The sequence below is a fragment of the Triturus cristatus genome, chromosome 4_2, assembly GCF_964204655.1.
Source record: "Triturus cristatus chromosome 4_2, aTriCri1.1, whole genome shotgun sequence".
NCBI classification, from domain to species: domain Eukaryota; kingdom Metazoa; phylum Chordata; class Amphibia; order Caudata; family Salamandridae; genus Triturus; species Triturus cristatus.
Window position 1 is genome coordinate 182488279 of NC_140586.1, and position 22502 is coordinate 182510780.

Genomic DNA, 22502 nt, shown 5'->3' on the forward strand with positions numbered 1-22502 from the left:
TAGTGCCACACTCTTCCAAAATATCACAAAGTGGCAGAAACAGTACCTTGGGTTTGGGGAAAATGGATGAATCTCCATGGTTACAGGAAAGGACAGCTCGCTAGTGTCTGCAGGATGTTGGTGAGTTAGACAATATGGCATAGATAGCCTTTCACCACACAAAGCTGTCTCATGCACAGGTCTTGTAGATATTATTACAATCCATACAGTAAATAACTGAGCTGGAGATGTTTTAGTGGAAATCTCAAAACAAACATTGGCAAAGCAAACACATTTGGGTTACGTGTAATATACACAGCCACACAATCGTGAATAGTTCCCCTACCATTCCTGACCCATTCTCTATGTTCCCCCTAACTGCTTCCAGTTTACACTTATCTGTTGAGCCCCCTCCCCCTTCTCACGCCAACTTCTCATACCCATAGGCCCTAATGCAATTATAACTAGTCTATGGAAATAGTATGCATTTCTGGTGGCAGAAAAAGTCCTGGACCTTTTCTCATTGATCCAGAAGGAATCTGCAAGGTTGCTCCTCTGCCTAAAATACAGCCACTCTATTTCTTCTCCTCTATATGCTGTTTACACTGGCTTCCACTGAGAAATTCAGTCCAGTTTAAGACACTAGCAATTGTTCATAAAGCTATCAGCCATAGATTTTTGGAATTTCTGATCACCAGGATTTCCTGATCGGCACCTCACCGAGCCCTGAGATCAAACCACTTAGATCTGCTAAAGGTACTGGCAATAAAAACTGTAAAATTGAGATATAGGCCATTATCTATGGCCACTATCAGATTCTGGATTACTCTTCCTTTTCATCTTCTTTCAAATTTAGTTTCCCAAAATGCAGGAAATTCTTAAAGACTTGGCTTCATTCCTGTTAGTTTCTCCTGTCTATAATCAATGTTGGTGTTAGCTTTGTTTTTCCTCCTGCACCATGAAACTCGGATACAAATGTACTTAATAAATGAAATAAAAGAAAATAACTAGTCTACAGTACATGCTTGTGCTACATTAAGCACACAAGAGTCTGCATAGTTTATCAAGGTTCCTGGGAGGATCTCAGAAGGAGCTCTTTTATTGATGGAATTGTCCAGCAATCCTCATGGTTGGCAGCATGCCTGGGTGACTGCATGTTCCCAGGCTATTACACTCACCAGAGCAGGAGAAGGCTTACTTCCATTAGTTTCCTTCACCCACTCCTAATCAATCACCAACTTATGCCCTTTGCTCTATCTGATAATAGTGAATTGACCTTCCGTCTGCACTTCTTGTCAGAAACCATAATACGTACATATGTGCATTATTATGTTTTTTCTTCAAATATTCAAACCAGGAGCAGACATTCGTTTTGCTACGCACCATGTACCAATCGGGAGAACAAGTCCCTCCAGGTAATTATGGATACTGCTTCCTGTCATTGAACAGTTAAAAGAGAGCTCAAGCATTGGCAATAAGCCTGGGTTTCAAGGAATATTGTATGGTAATGGAAAGCATTACAAGTAAATAACATGGGAATAGATATGTATTTTTGTGAAAACAAAGAATTGTAGAGTAAGATTGGTGTAGGTTGAAAGGTCAGGGGACAGATGCACTGTCTAGCCAGACCTAAAAATCCATATAGTAATGACTGTCCTCTTCCTATTTTTGCTGCTGCAAGAGAAAAACAAACAAACTATCTAGTTATCTAAGACACTTTAGCAGTCCAATGCCATGCGTGTGCCCCTGAAACTACTAGCTGAGACAGCTGAATAAATAAACAAAATGATCACAGCTGCATGGAGGGCAAGCACTTTTTTTGTGGAAGTGCCAACTTCTGCCAATCAAAACATGCACTCTTGCCTACCAACATGTGGGAGGCGCCAAAGTGTGTCTCTAGCGATGCTCACATAATTGTCTGGTGACGGCTGTGCTATTAAGTCATACCTTAAAAAGGAATTAAGCAAAACAAAAAGTCTTGTTATATCTCATATCTTAAGCCATGCTCTAAACGTTTTGTTTCATAACTCCCAGAAAGGTTCTTGTGTGACCCAAACTCAGTCCCTTACACACAGGAAATCTTTACCTAGGTTCATACAGCTACATGGCCTCAACAATGGTAATGTTCACTATTAAAGGATAACAAAACCATTCTTAACTATCTGGGTCAACATTCAACATATCAGCACCCGAATTCAACCTATATAACCTTGACTAGCTCGCTCCTTAAGACCTGGATTGATTGGTAAAGGGTAGGCAGCCAATCCCTACCTATTTGCATTCTGACAATAACAACTGCATGTAACATTTAGTGGGCTTCAGAACCTACCAGTATAATTCTCTGTATGTCAAAAATCAATAAAGATGGTCTTACTTCAATACTACTCAACACAATGCTTAAAGCTTCAGTTCAGTAGGACAACAGACTATCAGCATTTGTGTGGTGCCCTCTACCCTTAGTATGGCACTAAAGTGCTTTCCTGATCTGGGCACCATTTTCAAATGTTAGTGGGATTTCCATTGATCAGTTGTGTATGGTGGCTTGGTTGTGTATTGTTAGCAGAGATTTGTTAAATATCCACTTTACTAATGGCCTGTGTTGCTTATGTGAAAATAAAATGAGCTTGATCTGTATGAAGTTGTTTGTAGTGCTCTGTGTGTATGTATGGGGCAACAGACAAACTTTGCTGGTTTTCTGTTAAACTGAGTGGACAGATGTCTATTGCCTGACCTAAGAAGGCTGTTTTCTATAGAGTACGTATAGCCAGGATAATAGCTGGGATGCAATATTGTATGCGTGATGATGTGGTATATTAACGCTGAATTTATCTGACTGGTTCAAATATATATTTTGGTGTGGCAAGGGAATAGTGCTATTGAATTGGAGTGCTTTGCCAACTATATGGCTTTGATGCCATATTGTGCATATGATGGTATCAGGGGGTCTTTCAAGTGTGTTCTGCTTGAGAAAACTCTAATGTGCTTGGGTTTTAGGGATTAAAAGTGCTATTGTGGGGCCGGTGATGGCCAACTGTGGTACTGGAGTTCTGCTTGGGGCATCTCATGATGTCTATCTGATGTGTACTAATTGGATGGGTGTGTGGTGTTCCTATAGTTTAGGGAATGGTCAAAGAATAGTGAGAGCCAACATGAAGTGTGTTTGATGCATGTTGGGTATTTTTCCAACTAAGACCTATTTTGGGTGGCTAAAGGAAAGAAGCAATGCTAACGGCAGAGAGCCATGCAGGTTTTAGAATAATCACCGCAACAGAGCCAATAAAAAACAATGCTTGTTTTTCAAAAAAGAAAAAAGCTCATAATTTGGTACTGTAATGCAATAACAACATTGAATTTGTGTGATATAACTAATAACCACTATTTCACATGCAATACAATACTATGGTTAATATTTGTTTGTCGCCGGTTTGATTTGTCGGTTTTCATTTGTTATGAGTGGGAACAACCTTTACAACGCAACTGTTACAACGCACTACACTTACAACGCATTTTTTACAACGCATAATCCATTACAACGCACTACACTTACAACGCATGACACTACAACGCATTTAAAAAAAATACTTTTACAACGCATACCATTACAACGCCTACCATTACAACGCATAATATTACACTACACTATCCAACACTTACCCTACTGTTGCACCCCCTGGAGTTAGAATAGTGATTTTTACCCCTATACTATCCAACACTTACCCTACTGTTGCACCCCCTGGAGTTAGAATAGTAATTTTTACCCCTATACTATCCAACACTTACCCTACTGTTGCACCCCCTGGAGTTAGAATAGTAATTTTTACCCCTATACTATCCAACACTTACCCTACTGTTGCACCCCCTGGAGTTAGAATAGTAATTTTTACCCCTATACTTTCCAACACTTACCCTACTGTTGCACCCCCTGGAGTTAGAATAGTAATTTTTACCCCTATACTATCCAACACTTACCCTACTGTTGCACCCCCTGGAGTTAGAATAGTAATTTTTACCCCTATACTATCCAACACTTACCCTACTGTTGCACCCCCTGGAGTTAGAATAGTAATTTTTACCCCTATACTATCCAACACTTACCCTACTGTTGCACCCCCTGGAGTTAGAATAGTAATTTTTACCCCTATACTATCCAACACTTACCCTACTGTTGCACCCCCTGGAGTTAGAATAGCAATTTTTACCCCTATACTATCCAACACTTACCCTACTGTTGCACCCCCTGGAGTTAGAATAGTAATTTTTACCCCTATACTATCCAACACTTACCCTACTGTTGCACCCCCTGGAGTTAGAATAGTAATTTTTACCCCTATACTATCCAACACTTACCCTACTTTTGCACCCCCTGGAGTTAGAATAGTAATTTTTACCCCTATACTATCCAACACTTACCCTACTGTTGCACCCCCTGGAGTTAGAAAAGTAATTTTTACCCCTATACTATCTAATACTTACCTTAAATGCAATTAAATATTATGCGTTGTAATGGTATGCGTTGTAATGGTATTTTTTAAAAATGCGTTGTAGTGTCATGCGTTGTAAGTGTAGTGCGTTGTAATGGATTATGCGTTGTAAAAAATGCGTTGTAAGTGCATGCGTTGTAAAAGTGTGCGTTGTAACGTCATACATCCGTTATGAGTGTCTGCTAGAGTTACATTGGAAGTTGACTGCGTTTTATGTGTTGCATTTGCTGATGGCTTGGCTTTTGATGGAAGAAGTTGAAATGCAATTGCTTACCAAGTCATAGGTATTAATTAGCATTAAAGTTTAAGTTACTAATTAAATGGAACCTAAGGGAATACATGTGAACATCACGTCACAAGAGGGATGGGGGGTTGTCATTATCACCCACCGTGCCCTTAACTCATCTGTTGTGACATTGTGATGGTAGAAATGTAATTTCCCTCTTGCTGTCTAGTTTCCATAGTTATATATAAGCCACCGCACTACAAACCCAACTTTACTGAGTCGTCTTTGCATTTATATGTGGCCTTGGTACCTCATATAAGCATCTATTGGTTGTTGGAGATTTTAACTTTGGTACAACAGCCCTCCCACAAATTCCAAGAACAAAGAATTCTTTAACTTAATGTCTTCTTTATCTTTCGCGCAACAGGTCCAATTCCCCACCCACGCTAATGGGTATATTTTGGATTTGGTATGGTCTCACAGCACACCTATCAAGAAGTTGTTGGTCCTCCCCTGCATATGGTTAGATCACCACCTCATTAAATTTGAAACTTTTCTGAGGACCAGCACTGCATTGAGTAATGCTTGCTTGAGTACCTTCTGCTACAGGAGCAGGGTGAATCTCCAGGAAATGGCTGATACCCTCCACCAAACCTGCCCAGTTCCCAACCCCTTTGTTGAACAGAAGTCTGTATTTTATTTTAACTGGCTGCAGCACACCTGGGATGTACATGTCTCAGGATATAGTCATATGATGTGGCCTCTTTCTAAACATGCTCCATGGTTGAATGATGAATTGAAAGCGTCAAAGCTCATACAATGCCAACTTGAAAGGCAGTGGCTTAAGAGCTATGGCACTGTAGAAGGAAATGTTTTAGTGAAGGTTTCAGGAGGTATAAAAGCTTGCCGCTCACCACCAAATTCTCTTTTTATTTTAATTTAGCAGTAAATGAACAAAAGCAAAATGTAAAGATATTAAACAAACTCAGTTGGGCCAAGCGAGTAACCCGGGAGATAGAACCCTCCTAAACTCTGTGTGACACACTCAGCAGTTTGATCCAGTGAAAAAATTAAATCTATTAAGGATAGCATTCTGATCAGTTCTCTGCCTGCACAACCTGGCTGAAAAGGTGTGGACTGTGGTGCCATTAAATCTCACTCATTGGTTCGGTTTCCACAGCTCCAGTATGAGAATCTTATTTCTCTGATGCATAATGTGAAATCTGGTTCCCCGCTGGATTCCTGCCCCCTTACCACTATGCGAGCTCTGTCTGTCATAACAGCCAACCCTCTGTTAAACCTTTATAAGTCACTCGCTCAGGGCATTGTCCTTGACAGGTTTAAAGCTGGAGTGACACTTCCCTTGCTGAAGAAGTTGGATGATGATTCTAAGCTGCTGAAACATTATCACCCCATTTCATTTCTCCTTCATGCAGCCAACATTTTAGAAGGCTTTTTCTCAGGAACTAAGCAGGTTGCTCTATTCAACTAGCTTTCTTCATCCATTACAGGCTTGTTTCCGTTCTACCCGCTGTAAAGACGCAGTGATGATTTCTGTCCTTGATGATCTACAATGGGAGTTGGATTCACGATACGTGTCCCATCTAGTTCTCCTGACCTTATCGGCCGCTTTTGACCACGCGAGTCTGCTAAATTGTCTGAAGCTGGCCAGTCTATCATGTCATGCTCTGAGCTGGAGATCCTCATTCCTAGGAAGCCGCACACAGAAGATGCAGTTAGGCCCATTTTCATCTTCTAAGACCCATGTCATCGGTGGGGTCCCTAGGGCTCAGCATTATCTTCTTTACTGTTCAATGTTTACATCTGCCCATTAATCGTATCCCTGGGTAGCCGTGGTTATAGATGACTCCCTGTTCATCCTCTGGCTCGAGGGTACTCCCAATCCAATCAGAATATTCAATTTACCCTGACAATCATTTGAAGCTGGATGGACACTAACTTCCTCAAATTAAACGCCAATAAGACTAAGCTGGTTATTCTCAATCACAGGTTGGATCTCTGGGTCAACACCTGAAGGCCATCTGAGCTTGAAGTCCCTCCTGTCCCAGTGCCCTCTGCCAACAGCCTGGGAGCTGTGATAGACAATCAACTGTCCATGATCCCCCAGATTAAGGCAGTCACCGCAAAGTGTTGTGGCCTATTGAAAGGTCGCTTCTCTTTTGTTGTGGATTTGAACGTGACTTTTGCAGCAGTAATTGTGTCCCTCTTTGATGATACAAACTTTCTGTATATGGGCTCCCTGCAACGTCATAGACATGCGCATATCTACCCTGCCTTAATGAACTTTCACTAGCTCCCTTCAAACATAGAGCCCTTACTTTTTAAAACGGCTTCTATTATTTACAAATCCGTTCATCACCAGGCTTCAGACTTTGTAGCAAGCAGAATTGAGAGATATGTTCCTTCTCAAGCTCTCAGATCCTCTCTTGCCAACCAGTTGAGGTTCCCTGTGTTGAAGCGACAGAGATCAGGGGCTGGAGCTTCTCTGTCCTGGCCCCCTTCTTGTGGAACTCTCTCCCTTTGTCGGTCATGCTGGAACCTATCTTCTTGCGGTTCAAGAAGCTTTTGAAGGCCTGACTGTTTAAGCAAGCTTCTGATTAGCCTGAGTCATCTCTCCTTACCCTCCTGGTTGTCACAGCATCAAAAAAAAGCCCTTGGGTGTATATGCGCTCTATAGGTTTTCCTAACATAACAAAGGGGATTTACCATTTAAGATACAAACCATATAGGATGTTGGCAGCAAGACTGGAATGGACTAATGCATTGTTAAATTATGAATTATGTTATATGGGGGTCCCAGTATTATATACATGTACGTGTCTGATGGTTGTTTGTTTCTTGGCTAGAGTTGGCTTTTAAATCCCTTCTTATAAGTTCCCGTAATTTGGTGAAGGGATACAGGGGACCGGAATCATTGATTCAGTGAGTAATTCTGCAGCGTAATCAGGGCCACTAGAATTATGTGATTATGCAGCTGTGGTGTTTTCCTCATAATTGTGGATTTGCACAAATGGCACATAATCCATCATCTGCTGTGTAATCTACAGAGTTAAAAACAAAAGTTCCTTTCTCGCTTGAACAGGTCAAAAGTTACTAAAATCAAAGCATCATCTGTTGCCGTACAGTTGAAGGCCCTTTGGTAAAGGTTGACTGGCCAGCAGCTTGTTGCTATAGTTCGGTGTTAAATTGGTACTAATGGTGTGAAACCTTTGTCAAGACGGTGCTAACACGTAAAAATGGCAAAGTAATGAAATTATACTATCAAAATATGTGCCACTGTACTCCACATAATTAGCCTTTTCTTGCTACAAAAGTTAGTCCCCACTGAGGCATAATTTGGTCCTCTCTTGCCGCATAATTCCAGAGGATTGCATGTTATTTTTCTTTGTTTGGAAATAACACACAGGCCGACAATACAGGGTCCAGTTCTCTGTGTTTTTTCCATTCCGAGCAAAAATAAGCTGGTGGTAAATGGGTGTGGAGCTTAGTTTTGGCCTGTGGTGTGGGGTTGTGAAGAGAGGTCACAGCAAGGGAGGGGAGAGCTAGAGGGAGCGTTTTAAGCTCCGCCCATTATGCAGTAGCAAGACTGAGTGCCATAGCTGGCTGAAGTACAGCAAACAGGTTCTTGTCCAGTTTACCCGGCAGGTTGTGATGATATCTGGTGTCCTATAGGCAACAGTGCACTGAGTATCTGAGGAGTCTTGTCCAAGGTCCTTACAGGCCCAAAGAGGGGAGTCATCACATGGAGTCGAACTTTACTCCACATACGGCCTTTAACCCAGGGGCGGCTCCTCCGTTATGGCGGAGGAGCGTCGCCCCACTAGGTGGCCATGTCTGAACTGGGGTGGCGTAGTGGGCAAAAGAACGATGGATTTAACCCAGATCTCTTGACTGGGGGAGAATGTCTGCATTGTCAGCATTCCGTCCATCATTTGTTTGTTGTAACGCCCCACTAGGTGGCAGCAGATGTAAACACATGAAAAATAAAATGCTAATAAAACGATTTTATCATTTTATTTTTCTTCTTACCTGCGGGATGCCAGCGAGCCGTGTCATAGGGCAGGGCAGGGCCATGCAATCTATGTGGAAGAGGAGTGATGGGCACTACTAAGTGCACATAACAGTTTGGCCAGCCATCTGAGGCCGGCCAAACCATCATGCGCACTTAACATTTCTCCATCTGGCTCTGTTGTACAGCCGGGTGTAGAAAAGCCACAGGCTCCCAGGCACTGTCTGAACGGCAAACCAGGCTTCTCAGATCAATCCCAGCTCTTCTCTCATGCTGGCAATTGTATTCCCAGCAAGAGAGCAGCGTCAGGATTGGCATCTGGGGTCCTGCGCAGTGTGCACCAGCCCTGGAGTCGAGGATCGGCAAAGGAGCAATGCCATGACCGCAGCGGCGGGTAAGTAGGTAAGTAAAATTAAAGACAAAATAAAATAAAATAAAAAAAATAAAAAACTATATATATATATATTTATAAAAATCGGTTCCTATTTTTGTATCCCCCCTCAACACCCCCCTCCCCCGCTGCCAAGTAAACCAGGCAGATTACCACTCCCAGTAAAATGCTGATGACCTTATTGTTCCTAAGCACTTGCCCTGGGGCAGGGCAGGTGTTACTTTTAATACCGCCTGTTGTCCCCTCCTAAGCAACAACCAGTGGATGGACTTCCGCAGGTTCTTGTGAAGTGCTGCTCCCCGTCTGGCCAGCCCGGATTATAAATTGCCAGTCGTAAATCATCAGTGACAAGTGGAGAGCATCTCCCCCCAGTCACGCTAGGGGGCGGTCTTGTGCTGCTCGCCAGAGCTGCTGACTTTGGAACTGGGGTACTGGTTTCTTCCAGTCTCGCCGTCGGCTCAACAGCCTGTGATTCTGAGCATATCACTTAATTTCCCCGTGCCTAAAAACTCTAAAACAAATGATTGGCACCTTGTGGTGTAATGTAAATGTTACTTATGTTCATGTAAGCGCTCAAATACCGTCGTGTCGAGTTCGTGCTATTTAAAGCTGCAGAAAAATAAAACTAATAATCTTGGCCGTGTTTCACACCAGAGTTCGGAGCTACAGTATGTCCTCGTGTCGGTACCCAAACCTCAAGGGATGTCTGAAAAAATGGGTCAGATTCTGCCAGGTGGTCACACCGGGGCTCGTGGGTGGTGTGGTTTGGACACTTACTATAACCTATGCTCCCGGGGGTGTGCAAGGACAGGGCACTCAAACTCAGCGACACCAAGCCAAGCCCTCAGCCTGCTTCTGTCAGAGTATCCACAGAGTTTTCGATAACTGGCAGAAAGGGAGACCCCCGCCACAGGTAGGAACATGGAAGTGTCGACTAATCACATCTGATGACATAGCCTAGTTGGTTTTTGCGTCTGCTGCGGAGATCAGCTTCCAGCCCAAATGTCACGTGTCAGTAAATGCACTAAGCAGGAACACTGTTGGGGCTGGTTAAGTGACAGCTGCCACTCAAATGACTGTATAAATACTTTTCATCTCGTGAGCGATGAGGGACCCGTCAGTGGAGACCTGAGAACCGTCTCTTTTAAGTTTGCCTCTTTGTCCCTGTGGCCTGTGTCTTGTTTAAATCCCACATCTGTTAATGTCTCTTTCAGTCCGTATCTGTTTCCTGTGTGTCTCGTTCCGGGGTGGGGCCTATATTTTGTGCGGATGTCTCTCTTTTACCCTTTAGTTATCCTTGATGACTCTTGTGTCTCGCCCTGTCTATTCTCTTGGGGCCTGTGGTTCATAGTGTATGTGTTTCTCTCTCACATGGTATGCTGTCTATTGCTGTTTGTAATTGACATTGTCTGTCTCTCGTTCTCACCCGTGCACCGTCTCCTGTGGAATATTTTGTGTGCATAGTAACAAAACAATCGACATACATAACATCAAACTGAATATACACAAATTTAAACAAATATATGTATTTTCAAATGAAGTTGATCCAAAATAAATTGCATATGGCACCACAACATATATCTTCTATTTTTCAATTGACTGTTGGTCACTATATATGTTGTGATTTAAATGTTTTTTGGTCAGTCCTGTACTGTAATAATATTTATGTGGATTCAAATATAGTTTAAAAGGAAAATCATCTCCTTGTTTTTTCAAATTAATGATTTCTATATGTGTGTGTGTAAAAGTGATTAAGTACAATTTTCAATAGCTTTCTAAACACATTTAATGTCATTGGAACTAAGCGTATTCCCAACAGAACCAATATTTTTGTTCTATGTACACACCCAGGTTCTGAGGGTCACTGGGTTACCCCATTATTCTTAATGGTTCTATTCCCTTACGTTTTGTCCTTCTCTTCCTTACATTCTTATCTCTCCTCTTCTCTTCTCCCATTTGTTCACGAATCCCAACCATTACTTTTTCCGCTACTTCTTCTATCCTTTACCGTTCTTTCACACCTTCCTCTCCTTACCTGTGCCTTTCGCCTTCCCTTCCCCCTCACCATCCTTCTTCCCTTCCCATCTCTTTCCATCTCCTATCCTCTCCCCTCCAACCACCCTAACCCACCCCTGCCTTCATTTGACACCCTTCTTTTCTTTCTCTCCCTTCTTTTCCCTCACCCTTCCCTTCCCTCACCGACCCCTCACCCTTCCTTTCTCCTTTCCATTCCCGCTCTTTCCCCCTTCCCTTCCCCCTCGCCCTCTCTTCCCCTTCTCTTCCTATCTCTTTCCATCACCATTCCTTACCCTTCACCATCACCTCACCTCACCCTTTCCTTACCTTCCCCATTACCTTGCCTTCATAATCCCGTTCTCTTAACCACCCCCACACTCCCCTTCCCCTCTCCCTTCCCTCTCCTCCTGCCCTTCCAACCCCTACCCTTCCTTCATTTACTTCCCCCTCCTTTCCATCCCATCCCTTACCTTCCCTTCCTTTATCCTTCTTTTCCGTTTGACCTTCCCTTCCCTCCTTCCCTATCCCTCACATGTTTCTTTCTTACCCATCCTTCACCCTTCCCCTTCCTCTTCCCCTTCCTATTCCTCTCCCAACCCCCTTCCCCATCTCCTACCCATTCCCCTTCACCATCTCCTTCCCTTCCCCTCTCCTTTCCCCCTCCCCTTCTTCCCTTCCCATCCCTTCCCTACTCTTCCTTCACCCTTCCACCTTCCCTTACCTTCCTTTCCTCTCTCTTTCTGTCCGTTCCCTTCCCTTTCCATCCCCTCTTCTACCACCTACTCCCAACCCAACCCAACACCTGCCTTCACTTCCCATCTTCCATTCCCATCCCCTTCCCTCTCCCCCTTAACTCTCCGCGACACCCTTTCCCCCTTTGGTTTCCCTCTTCCCTTCCCCTTCACTGTTTCCCATCCCTTGCTTTCCCCTCTCCTTCCGTCTTGTTCCATCAATTTTCTTCCACTCACCCACCTCCTCCTCCTCGCTTTCCTTCCCTTCCTTCCCCATCTCTCTCTTCCATGTCCTTCCCTTCTCTATCCCTTATCCTTCCCTTCTCCTTTCCCATGACCATTCCTTGACCTTTTCCTTCCCTTTCTCTCCCCTTACCTCTACCCCCTCCCTCTCCTTTACCCTTCCCTCCCCAATACCCCTCCCTTCTCTTCGCCTTTTTTCCACTAAACCTTCCCTTCCCCTCCTTCCCGTCCCTTCTTTCGTTCCCTTCCCTTCCGTTCTCTTCCCTTCCCCTACTCTCCCTTTCTGTCCCCTTCTTTTCCTTTCCTTATCTTCCCTTCCCTACATCTTTCCTTTTTCCTTCCACTTTCATCTCACCTTCTTCCCTTTCCTGTCCCCTCCACTCACATGTCCCACCCTACTCTTCCCTTTCCTTCATTCCTTCTTTTCTATGTCCTATGTCTTTCTTTCCATGCTCTTCCTTATCCACTTTTCCTTCTCTTCCTCAAGTTCATATCTCTCCACTTCTGTCCCCTTCTCCCCCTTTCCATTTCTCTATCCTTCCATTACTTTTTCCCCCTAACTCTTCTATCCTCACTCCTTCTGTCTCCCTTTCCTTTCCCTTTCCTTCCCCCACCCTTCTTTTCTCCTCCTCTTCACTTTTCCCATTCCTTCCCTTCCTCTCCCCTCCCGTTTCCTTTTCCATCCATCTCTTCCCTTCCATTTGCCCTCTCCCTCCACCTCCCCTTCTTCCCTTCCCTTCCCTTCTCTACTCTACTCTTCCCTTTCTATCCCATCCCATACCTCCCCTTTCCTCCCCCTCCTCCTCTCCCTCCCTTTGTGTCAACACCTTCCTGTCCTTTCCCATCCCCTCCAATTGACTCCACCCCTGCCTTCCCTTCCCTTTCCACTCCCTTCTCCTTCCTAATCCTCATTCCCTTTCCTTTCCCTTCCCTTCCCATACCCTCCCCTCCTTCCCCTTTGACATTTCCCCCTCTTAATGGTCTCCGAAAACAACTAAAACAAGCATTGGCATAGCCAATAGGTCTCGCCTTTGGGACCTTCTGAGTGTTTAGCCATGCAACAGTTGATGTTGTTGCACCGAGGATATTGTGCTGGATAACTAAACACTTATAAGGTCCCAAAGGCGAGACCTATTGGCTATGCCAATGCTTGTTGTCATTGGCTTGAGTCATTGTCCGTCCAAACTGCTGGCTTCTGATTCATAAATAGGCTTGTTAGTCCCTCCTTAGTATCGCCTCCACTTTATTTGTCACCTCCCATGGCGACTGGCCCTTTTACTTGGGTTGTCAAACTGTACCTGTTATTTTGTTTTTAAGCATTATTTTCTGTATCCAGTTTCTCTTACTGCAGGCACAACATGCTTTGGTGCCTTCTTCACAACCCCACCTTCCCTCCCGTTGTCCGTGCCTTTTTTACCCCTCCCTCCCTCCCGTTGTCCGTGATGCCTACCATTGCAATGCAATAGGTCTCGCATTTACGCAAGTTTGAGCTATTATCATTGTAAATAACAATGCTTTTTATTTATGTTTTGGTTTTTAAAACATAAATGAAACAGTGTCGTTTACAATGCCAATAGCTTAAACTCGTGTAAATGCGAGACCTTTTGCATTGCAAAGGCTTGTTCTCTATCGCTTTTGCCTTGTATCTTTTGAGTCGCCCTTTCAGAAACACCTTGGAGGATTTCTTGTAGTTTGTGGTTGTTAATGTCTCTTTCCCTCTCTCTGACAGTTCCTGATAATTCCTGTCTCTCCCTCTCCTACCTTGCACCACCTCTTGTGGTCTGGGGATTTTATTCTGCGTGCCTCTCTGACACTCTTAGCTGTCTCTCGCAGAAGTCACTGCTCATGTCTATCTCTCTTGCACTGTCTCTTGCAGTCGGCCATCGGTCTTTTTAACAGCTCGGTGCGGGTCCATCTTCTGCTGTTCCTGGACAAGTCCTCCCAGACACAGCGAGACGCCTTGAAGCCCTTTCGAGATGCTGCGGAACAGCTGAGGGGGAAGGTGAGTAGAGCAAGAGACCTAAGAGTCCTTTCTCGATTTCTGTTTCCTCTCCGTACGTCTTTCCATAAAAAATTACTAATACATGCAGCCCAAGCTATTCTTATAGCTTTGGGTGGCAGGTATTAGTGATTTTAATGTATATTTAATTATTAGGCAACTGTTGTTGTGCTCCATGCAAAATTAGACAAACAGCGCCACCATGTGCCAGAGTTGCCAATAAACTGGAGGTGGCAAGCACCGGAAACCACTGGCTCAACTTAAGCACTACTCTGATGGGTGGTCAATCCTGAAACCTGAACTTTCAAGAAAATGTAAAGGTCCTTCCTTTAGGATGTGTAAGCTGAGCCCGCACTCGGGGTTCGACATGCAGTAGTGTCCCTCCAACCATGCTGACTGGCTACAAATAAACGTGTGTTTAGTCATTGTTTCTATAGACTACCGGCCAGGAACAGCTTCAGCACTGGTGGCACCTCGTGCGGCAATCTTATTTGGCACCCCTCCCCACGACCTCCTCCTCGGATTTCCTCACTACCACCTGGCTAAAGTGCCCCTCATCTCTCCAAAGCTGCTCTCTTACAGATATTTGTTTTAAAGTGTTGGTAAAGGCCGACCTTTCTAATCCACTCAACTATCCCCATAAAATACAAATCTGTTCTCTGCAGCAGACATATTAACCCTCTGTGCTACTTTAGGATGAGTCAAAACTGCCACCAGACAATACTCTGATCTCTCTCTCTCTCTCTCTCTCTCTCTAACAGGAACATTAACCACAAGAGTTATCTTAACATTTATAGTGCTGCCTGAAAGCTGGAGGTACAAGGAACTCTGCAGCATATATGTTATTGCTAAACACAGCACCCTCCCCCTGAGGTCAGTGCCCCCCACTCTCGGTCAGTGCCCAGTGCGGTCCAATCACCCTAAAGCCGCCCTGCCACTGCCATGTTCATCTTGTCTGTAAATCTTTTCATCAATTCTCCTCCTGGACCAAACAAATCACAGCGCCTCCCAAGGCAGGTTTAGGGCAATCCTTATGGATACAGGGATATTGTCCTAGATTTAGGGTGCAGAAATGAAGAAGGCCTGCCGCTTTGTTTTTTCTTCTTTGCATTTAATTCGTACTCAGTCTAATGGTTGCCTGGCTGCAGGAGCACAGCAGATGTACTGAGAACCACCAGAGATGATGAGTTTGTAAATAGGGCAGACAGGGTGTTGGTGATGATGGTTCTGGGGTCTGATTTATGTATTTTTTAAAGATAGTGCAGGCAGCAAGGGGGGCAAGAGGCGTTCCATCAGGATGAGGATGAAATGGTCATATTTCGCTATATCCTTAATGACTCATGCTGCAGAGTGGAGTGTACTCCTAAGGCTGCCAGTGTGGAGCCTGGTAAGACGTAGAGCAGGTCATTGCCACCCCCCAAATACAAGTGTATGAGGACTTAAACTGTAGTTCTGAAGTGACTTTTTGGTAGGAATGGTTTCACTTTCTTAAGTAGAGAGAGCTGGTACAGGGCCATCCTCTTATTGGTAGCGATTGATGGAGAGATTGGTGTCCAGAGCGAGTCTGAGTCTTTTCATTGTGTCACAATTGGGGTTTACATCCACCCCGGTTAATGTCATTGATCTAGGGTTGGACTAGCTGTTACTTGTTGTTCATAATCATCATCATGTTTCTTTTATTTTTCTTCCATAGAACTATAAAAGGTACAATGTAAAACATTTAATAAAAGATGCAATAAAAAAAAATGAATTCATTTTCATTTCATTGTTCGTAAATAGCAGGCTTATTTTAGCAAATGCAGCCCACCATTCCAAATCTCATCATATTTCCAAATCCATAAATATTATAATAAAAGTTCTTAAAAAGGGAAAAAAAACTCTTGGCTAAAAAAGATTTTCATGGAGTCAAGTAAAATCCTTTGAAAAAATTAAAAAATGGATGCTTGTTAATCTTGGCGAATAGCGGATATTCCGTTTTGTTGGGGTTAGGTTTCAGGAAGGTGTTGTACAGCCAGGTCTGATAAGGTGCAAGCAGTGATTGAAGCACTGGATGTTTGGAGTGGAGGAGACTTTAAAATATACTTGTGTGTCATTGGCATGCTGGTGAATTTTGATGTTATCCGCTAGCGGAGTCTATGGGGCTCCGGGTAGAAGTTGAAGATGATGGGGTACAAGGTGAAAACCTGGGGAACTCCGCAGGTGATCAAGATATTCTGGGATCTGGAGTGTCCCTTATGAACAAACTAGTGTCAGGTGGCTAGGTAGAAGGAGAACCAATGAAGGATGTTTCCATGGAATATCATTTGAGACAGAAAGTGTGGATAAGGCTAGGGTTGTCAGCAGCACCAAAGGCACCAGAGACATCCAGTAACATTGGGAGGCAAGGTTCATGTTTATCTGTGATTAGGAGCGCTTTGTCTGTGATTTAGAAAACAGATGTCTCTGTGCTGCAGAGTGACATCAAGCTGTTTGATGGCCATGCAGCTGATATTTGGTGTTGGTGTGATCTTGAAGTTGTGTATAGACTGCTTTATTATGATTTAACCAATGAAGGGTACATTGTATTTATTTATTTATTTAATGCATTTTTATATAGCGCAGACTTTACCCAAAGGTGTCAGAGCGCTTCACAATAGAACCAAGTACGTTACATGACGAGAAGATTACAGATTTACACGTTGCAGAAACAAATGACAAACAAGACCAGGTTATATAAAATAATTGAATGAAGGACCGTTAGTTGGCGAGGTCATTAGAGTTTCATGTGGATTTCTGTAGGAATTGGGAGGATATGGCCTGACGTGAAAGCTTCGGGGAAGAGACATTGACGATGCTTAGTAGGCGTGAGAAAGCTGCTCCCGAGAGAGCCTGATGAAGGGGTAAGGCATCATCTTCATAGGAGCGGGCTTTGAAGAAATTGATCATGTTGATGGGGTCTTTGAGAGACATGGGCTTGAAGGATGACCATCATAGGAGGAGCAAGTTGAAGATTAGGAAATAATGAATTCAGTTTTGCATGTGTCTCTCATGCTCAATTTTGCAAACTATGTAAATTAACTTCGGCAATATGTAGTCATGTCAGTTTCATTTACGGCATTTTTGTACTTATCATTAAAGTTTGTACTCAAAATCAGCAGCCAATTAGAAATGTTGTTTCAAGTTAAGGCAGACATTGGCTAGTTTCTTACTAAATGTTGCCAGCATATGCTGTTCACATTACGAAGCATTGACAACAGCCAACAGTTTTGTAAGTGTATTTCTTTACTGCTGATGAGGCAACGTAGTTGCCGTTGGTTGGTTGGAAGGACGTGGGTTTGTAGTGTGTCCTGTCTGGGTAGTGCTTTGGTGTTGTGCACAGTGACCAGAGTGGTTTTCTTACCATGTTTGAAAGCGAACAAGTTTGATTAAGAGTAACGTGTTACACCATTTGATTGAGTAACACAATTGTTGGCTCAAGGTAACCATGTTTAAACTGCAAAGTATGGAGGCCACGCTTTGCCATTACATGCAGGCACTGGGCTTGTTTCCTGAGCCATAAGGCAACTGGAGATATAAGCAGAGCCACCCCTCTTTCCTCCTCCTGGCACAGAGTGCCAGAGAGACAGGGCTGTTTTTAGGCACAGGGGCACAGACAAAATATTAAAGCTGATAGGGCTGGAAAGCACCATTAGGTAAATGCTGATCCTGTGTGTCAACGCCATGAAAAAGAGTCAGGTAGATGTTAGGGTAAGCGTGCCCAACATCCTCGTAAATCAGAGCCATGCCAGGTTTTCAGAATATCCACAGAGTAGGTGCATTATTACACTGTGTGTAAATTGATTTCATATGGATTTCTTTAAATCTGGCACCACCCACCTCTGTAAACCAGTGATGGACTCAGCTTTGTCAGTGAATGACTATGTGAGCATTAAAGAAGTCAGGGTAAAGCGTACAAGTGTGGATTTAGGCAGAGGGGAAACCAATTTAAGAAACCATCAGCCATGTTCAGTGACACCTCCATCTATGTCCAAAGACCCATCTATAGACCCCCTGGTACTAAGCCAGAGTGAAATTATTTTTTTTAAATGGTGCGAAATCTTACAACGTGAGTTTCACAGATTTCTCAGATACAAAAGTTTGCGTGATCTTTGCCCTTGGGAGACATGTTTGAGCAGAACATGCCTTGCATGAACAGTAAAACCACAGCCAAAAGTCACCTGCTTGTTTCTCACATGAAGGTTTCAGCTTGAGTTATGCACTTGCGTTCAAATTTCCAGTGACATACTGGCAAGTATATTTTGCGAAAACTTAGTGGGGAAAAAATCACTTTTTCACAGACACATCCCTGGCACCCACAGTCATTTTTTGATTTGTAAATGTTACTTGCTAAAAAAGCAAACACGAAAATACGTGCAGGTTTGCGTGCCAAGAAATTGTAAATTCCAGGTGTGGTAGAAGTTAAGCAATGTACATTTCTAAACATTGGTTTTTAATTTCAAAAGCACCTAATCCAAATAATATCAGCATTGCTTCCATTTTTCCGCTTAAATCCCTAGACTCTGATCCCTACATTTAACCCCAAAATAAGACAAATATTGTCCAATATTCACAGCACTCACCATACTTGTTTCTTGTTGAAAAACTCTCACCTTGAAATGGTAAAACATGGCTGTCCCCGCTTAAACCAATGTAGTGAAAACAAGCCACATGACAAGTGCCATCATTTGTGTGATAAATGGTATCACAAATATCTTTCATACATTAACAGACCGAATTCAGGGGGAGACGCCCTATTTTTGAAGCTAAAAACAGCTGTATTTTAACAGTCACCTGCCAGAACTTTCCACTGCTTCAATGAAAGTCTATTATGGGGAGAATACAGTCCCCCAATTTATTTTTCAAAATCTTTTTAATTTCAAAATGTTGCCATGTATGTCTTTGTATATTTGTTCAGGCTCCACCTCTCCTCTTCCTAGCTCCTAAGTCTTCTACAACTCTTCATCTCTACAGTTTCCAAATAATAACCCTTTCTTACCCCCTCTTGTCCTGCTGCCAGGTCTTGTGTGTACTGGTGGACATCACCATCAAGGGGCACCAGCGAGTGATGGCGTACTTCCACGTGACACGGACTCAGCTTCCAGCAGCCGCCATTTTTCATGTGGACACTGAAAAGCAGGAAGTGATGGACGGCAGGGAAATGTCGGCTGAGCAGCTAGTAGACTTCAGCCAGCGCTTCTTGGATGGGAACAACAGCGTAAGCCTCTCCCTTTCTAGTCTTTTCTCTCACACGCTTCATTGGCATCTCAGCCATTCCCCATCAGAGGTGTTGTATATACAGCATAGTTGCAGCTTGGCTGACTACGAATGATTTATAGAATTTAGACTGTAGGATGCTAGGGAAGTTTATTTATACTAGTGCTATAGAATGTTGTGGCAGAAGCTGTTGGATCTTTGTCAGAGGCACAGCTCCAGTGCGCCTCTGTGTCTCTCTTGTGGGCCTTTTTGTGTTTTACTAATCTTGAATAAATTCACTTCTATTATTGAACACTCGCGACAGTAAGGAGGTCTCTCTACAACGGGAGGACTCCCCACATTTAGCTGTGGTCTCACTCATTCTAACAGCACCATTCTCACACATTTCATTGAGATCTCACGCAATGTCCATCACTGGCGTAACTCGCTTGACTGGTGTGTCACTCATTCCCCCCCTTCCCCCCCCCCAGGCCTCATGCGCCACAGTGGTATGGTAGCAGAATATCATAGTCTAAAGATCGTCTGACAAAAATGTAGTGTCCAAAATATTTTTTACAAAAATATAGCCCCTTTGGGGATGATAATGGAAAGTCTGCACCCAAAGGAGTGATACTTTTGTGAAATGATGTTGAGGCCATGATATTTATATGGGAGGATATTTTGGTTATCAATATTCTGACATTCAGCTGCTTCAGTGAACACTTGCTTATGACCATCACCGTCCTCATTCACTCAAGTAGAATCTCACTTAGGAGGAAATAAGACTCTTCCCCATTAAAAAAACTTTTTGTTTGTTTGTTGGTAATTTCAGAAGGAAGAGAGTGTTGATTCCGACGACAAAATTCCGAAGACAGAACTCTGAGTCCAGCTGAATCCCTAAACTGCCCACGCCCCTACCGCTACCTCCGGACAATCATTATCTCCTGTGTACACAGGAATACAATCAGCCTACCAAAACTCCAATAGCACAAACTCAATCTGTGCCACCTCTCTGAACCTGACATTAGTCCGGCAAGTTAATGTCAGCTTGTGCATCACTGTAAGAACCTGACAGCTGCCATTTTTACTGGAAAGTGGCATCACTCTTTGGCCTCACTCTAGGAAATTGGTATCACTCCTTTACATAATTTCAAAACCGTGGGAACCTTGCAGAAACTTGAGGTTGTTACACCACCCCAGGAACGTAACATCAGACGGTGACTGAGTTCTCTTCATGGAGTTAAGCACATGTGTAACTGTTTAGATGTGTTGTTCAATGCTGATGGGGTCTGCCATTTCGTGAACAATTCTAGGGGTCAGACACTGGCATACAGGAGGGCCTTCTTGTCACCGCTGGGTTACTAAGCAGGACTGACTCTGATCACAGTGGCAATAACTAACACTGAAAAATTGATTTAACAAAGGTGTCGGTAGGGACGGGTTTAACCCATCATTTTGCCTTCTCAAGTCACTGTACGTTTCATAATTAATTAATTTCTACATTAAATATTGATATATTTACAAACAAATTATTGTGACTTGGAGTGCTTTCTTAATGTTGAGCCAAAAACATGAACACAGCCTCACATGGGTTAAATGTTAAACTGGGCGTTAAAGGTGAACTTTCCTTGGTTAGAGATTTCCAATGCAAGGTAATCACTAGAGACAGGAATCTAAGACAGGTATCTGTTTGAATCTGGCATCAGAGCAGAGTCCCAAAACCATTAGTCTTTTCTGAAGACCTTTATCACTGAGATCATAACTCAGAAATCGTATTAATGAGATGTTATCCCAGAAGTAATTTCCCCGAGATCTTACCCTAGGGGTCTTAAAAAGAGGTCTTGTTCACAAGATCATACCCTTGAGATCATATTACTGCAATATTATTTTACAGAGCGTATCTCGGATCTTGTTCCAGAGTCTTACCCTACAAGATCTTGTGTGGGAGGTCTTATCTTACAATGATACCTCTGAGATCATTCCCCCTTCTAGATCTTATCCAAGAATCATATGGGTATTTTTTTCAGGATTATCTCCTAGAGATCTTATTTCAGAGTCCACATGCAGTGATGTCATCATACAGAGGTTTTCTCTCTTGTCTTATCCCACAGATCTTCTCGAAGAGCTCTTATCACCGAGATCTTATATGATTTTCTATACCAGATATCTTACCTAGGAAGATTTATATAGGGGAGCAAGGCCATAGGAACTCTTCCTCCAGATACTATTTTTGTGATCTTATAGATATTGTCCCTGAAATGGTATCACCAAGACCTTGGAATCAAATTTAATAAACTATATCCCATGGATCCTAATCCCAAGATATTCTTCCAAAAACCGTATACTAGAGATTATATCCCTCTGACTCTATTTCAGTGGTAGTATGCCCCAACATCTTACCCCCATGATGTTATCTTATATAATTTATCCCAAAGATCCTATTAACATCCTTAATGCTTTGGAGAAAATGCAAAGGAAAAAATCAAGCTAAAATCTGTAATGGCTCTCTGTTTCACCACATAATATGTATTTATTAGGGTAAGATTAGGTATTTGTTTTGTGAGGAAGTGGCATTGAAACCTAAGAGTACTATTTTTTATAAGAATCCACTTGGGCTCATTTAATTTCAGACATTATAAATTATTCACTGGTAACTTGTGGAAGAAGTCGAACTGTGATTTAACAGAAGCACCCTAAGGGAAAATTAAGCAACAGACATGGCAGCAGAAATGTTTGCAGTCTGAAGGTGACAGATAAGTAGGACTGGGCGGAGTCCACAGAGTCACGCTACATGGAACTCCATGAAGTGTTGAAAAAGCTCTGCAGCACTACACAGAGTTTCACAAGCAGCGGAGTCCGGCATGTCGCGCTGTTCATGCTGATTTTTAGCATCAGGAGTTTCTCTTGTGCTGTAAAATCAGCAAAAATGGCATACCGCGGAGCGCCAGAGGGAGCTACTACTTTTTGACGCCCGAGTAGATTTTCTACTCAAGTGGCAGCTTACTCCTCACGAGCAACAGCTTTATCAATAAGAGTTGTAGTGACCTGCCGCGACCTCCTGTGTTCAGAAACCTCGCCGGGAGGTGGTCTAGTGTGTGATTTCTCGCACATGCCAACTTAACTTTGGTGAGCCACGCGAGAGAAAAATTACGCTCTGTATCGCGTCACAGAGTATTTCAGGCGCGGAGTGAACAA

The 22502-nt window shown here is 43.2% G+C and overlaps 1 protein-coding gene across 1 annotated transcript in view; it reads left to right on the top strand.

Annotated features, from left to right (window-relative positions):
* Positions 1-20836, top strand: part of ERP27 (endoplasmic reticulum protein 27) — an 85148-nt gene extending 64312 nt beyond the window's left edge. The window contains exons 5-7 of the mRNA XM_085601018.1: positions 13974-14099; positions 19132-19329; positions 20140-20836. Of these exons, the coding sequence (XP_085457144.1) occupies positions 13974-14099; positions 19132-19329; positions 20140-20190 (375 nt within the window). The 3' untranslated portion in view covers positions 20191-20836. The remainder of the gene's footprint in view (positions 1-13973; positions 14100-19131; positions 19330-20139) is intronic.
* The last annotated feature ends 1666 nt before the right edge of the window (positions 20837-22502 follow it).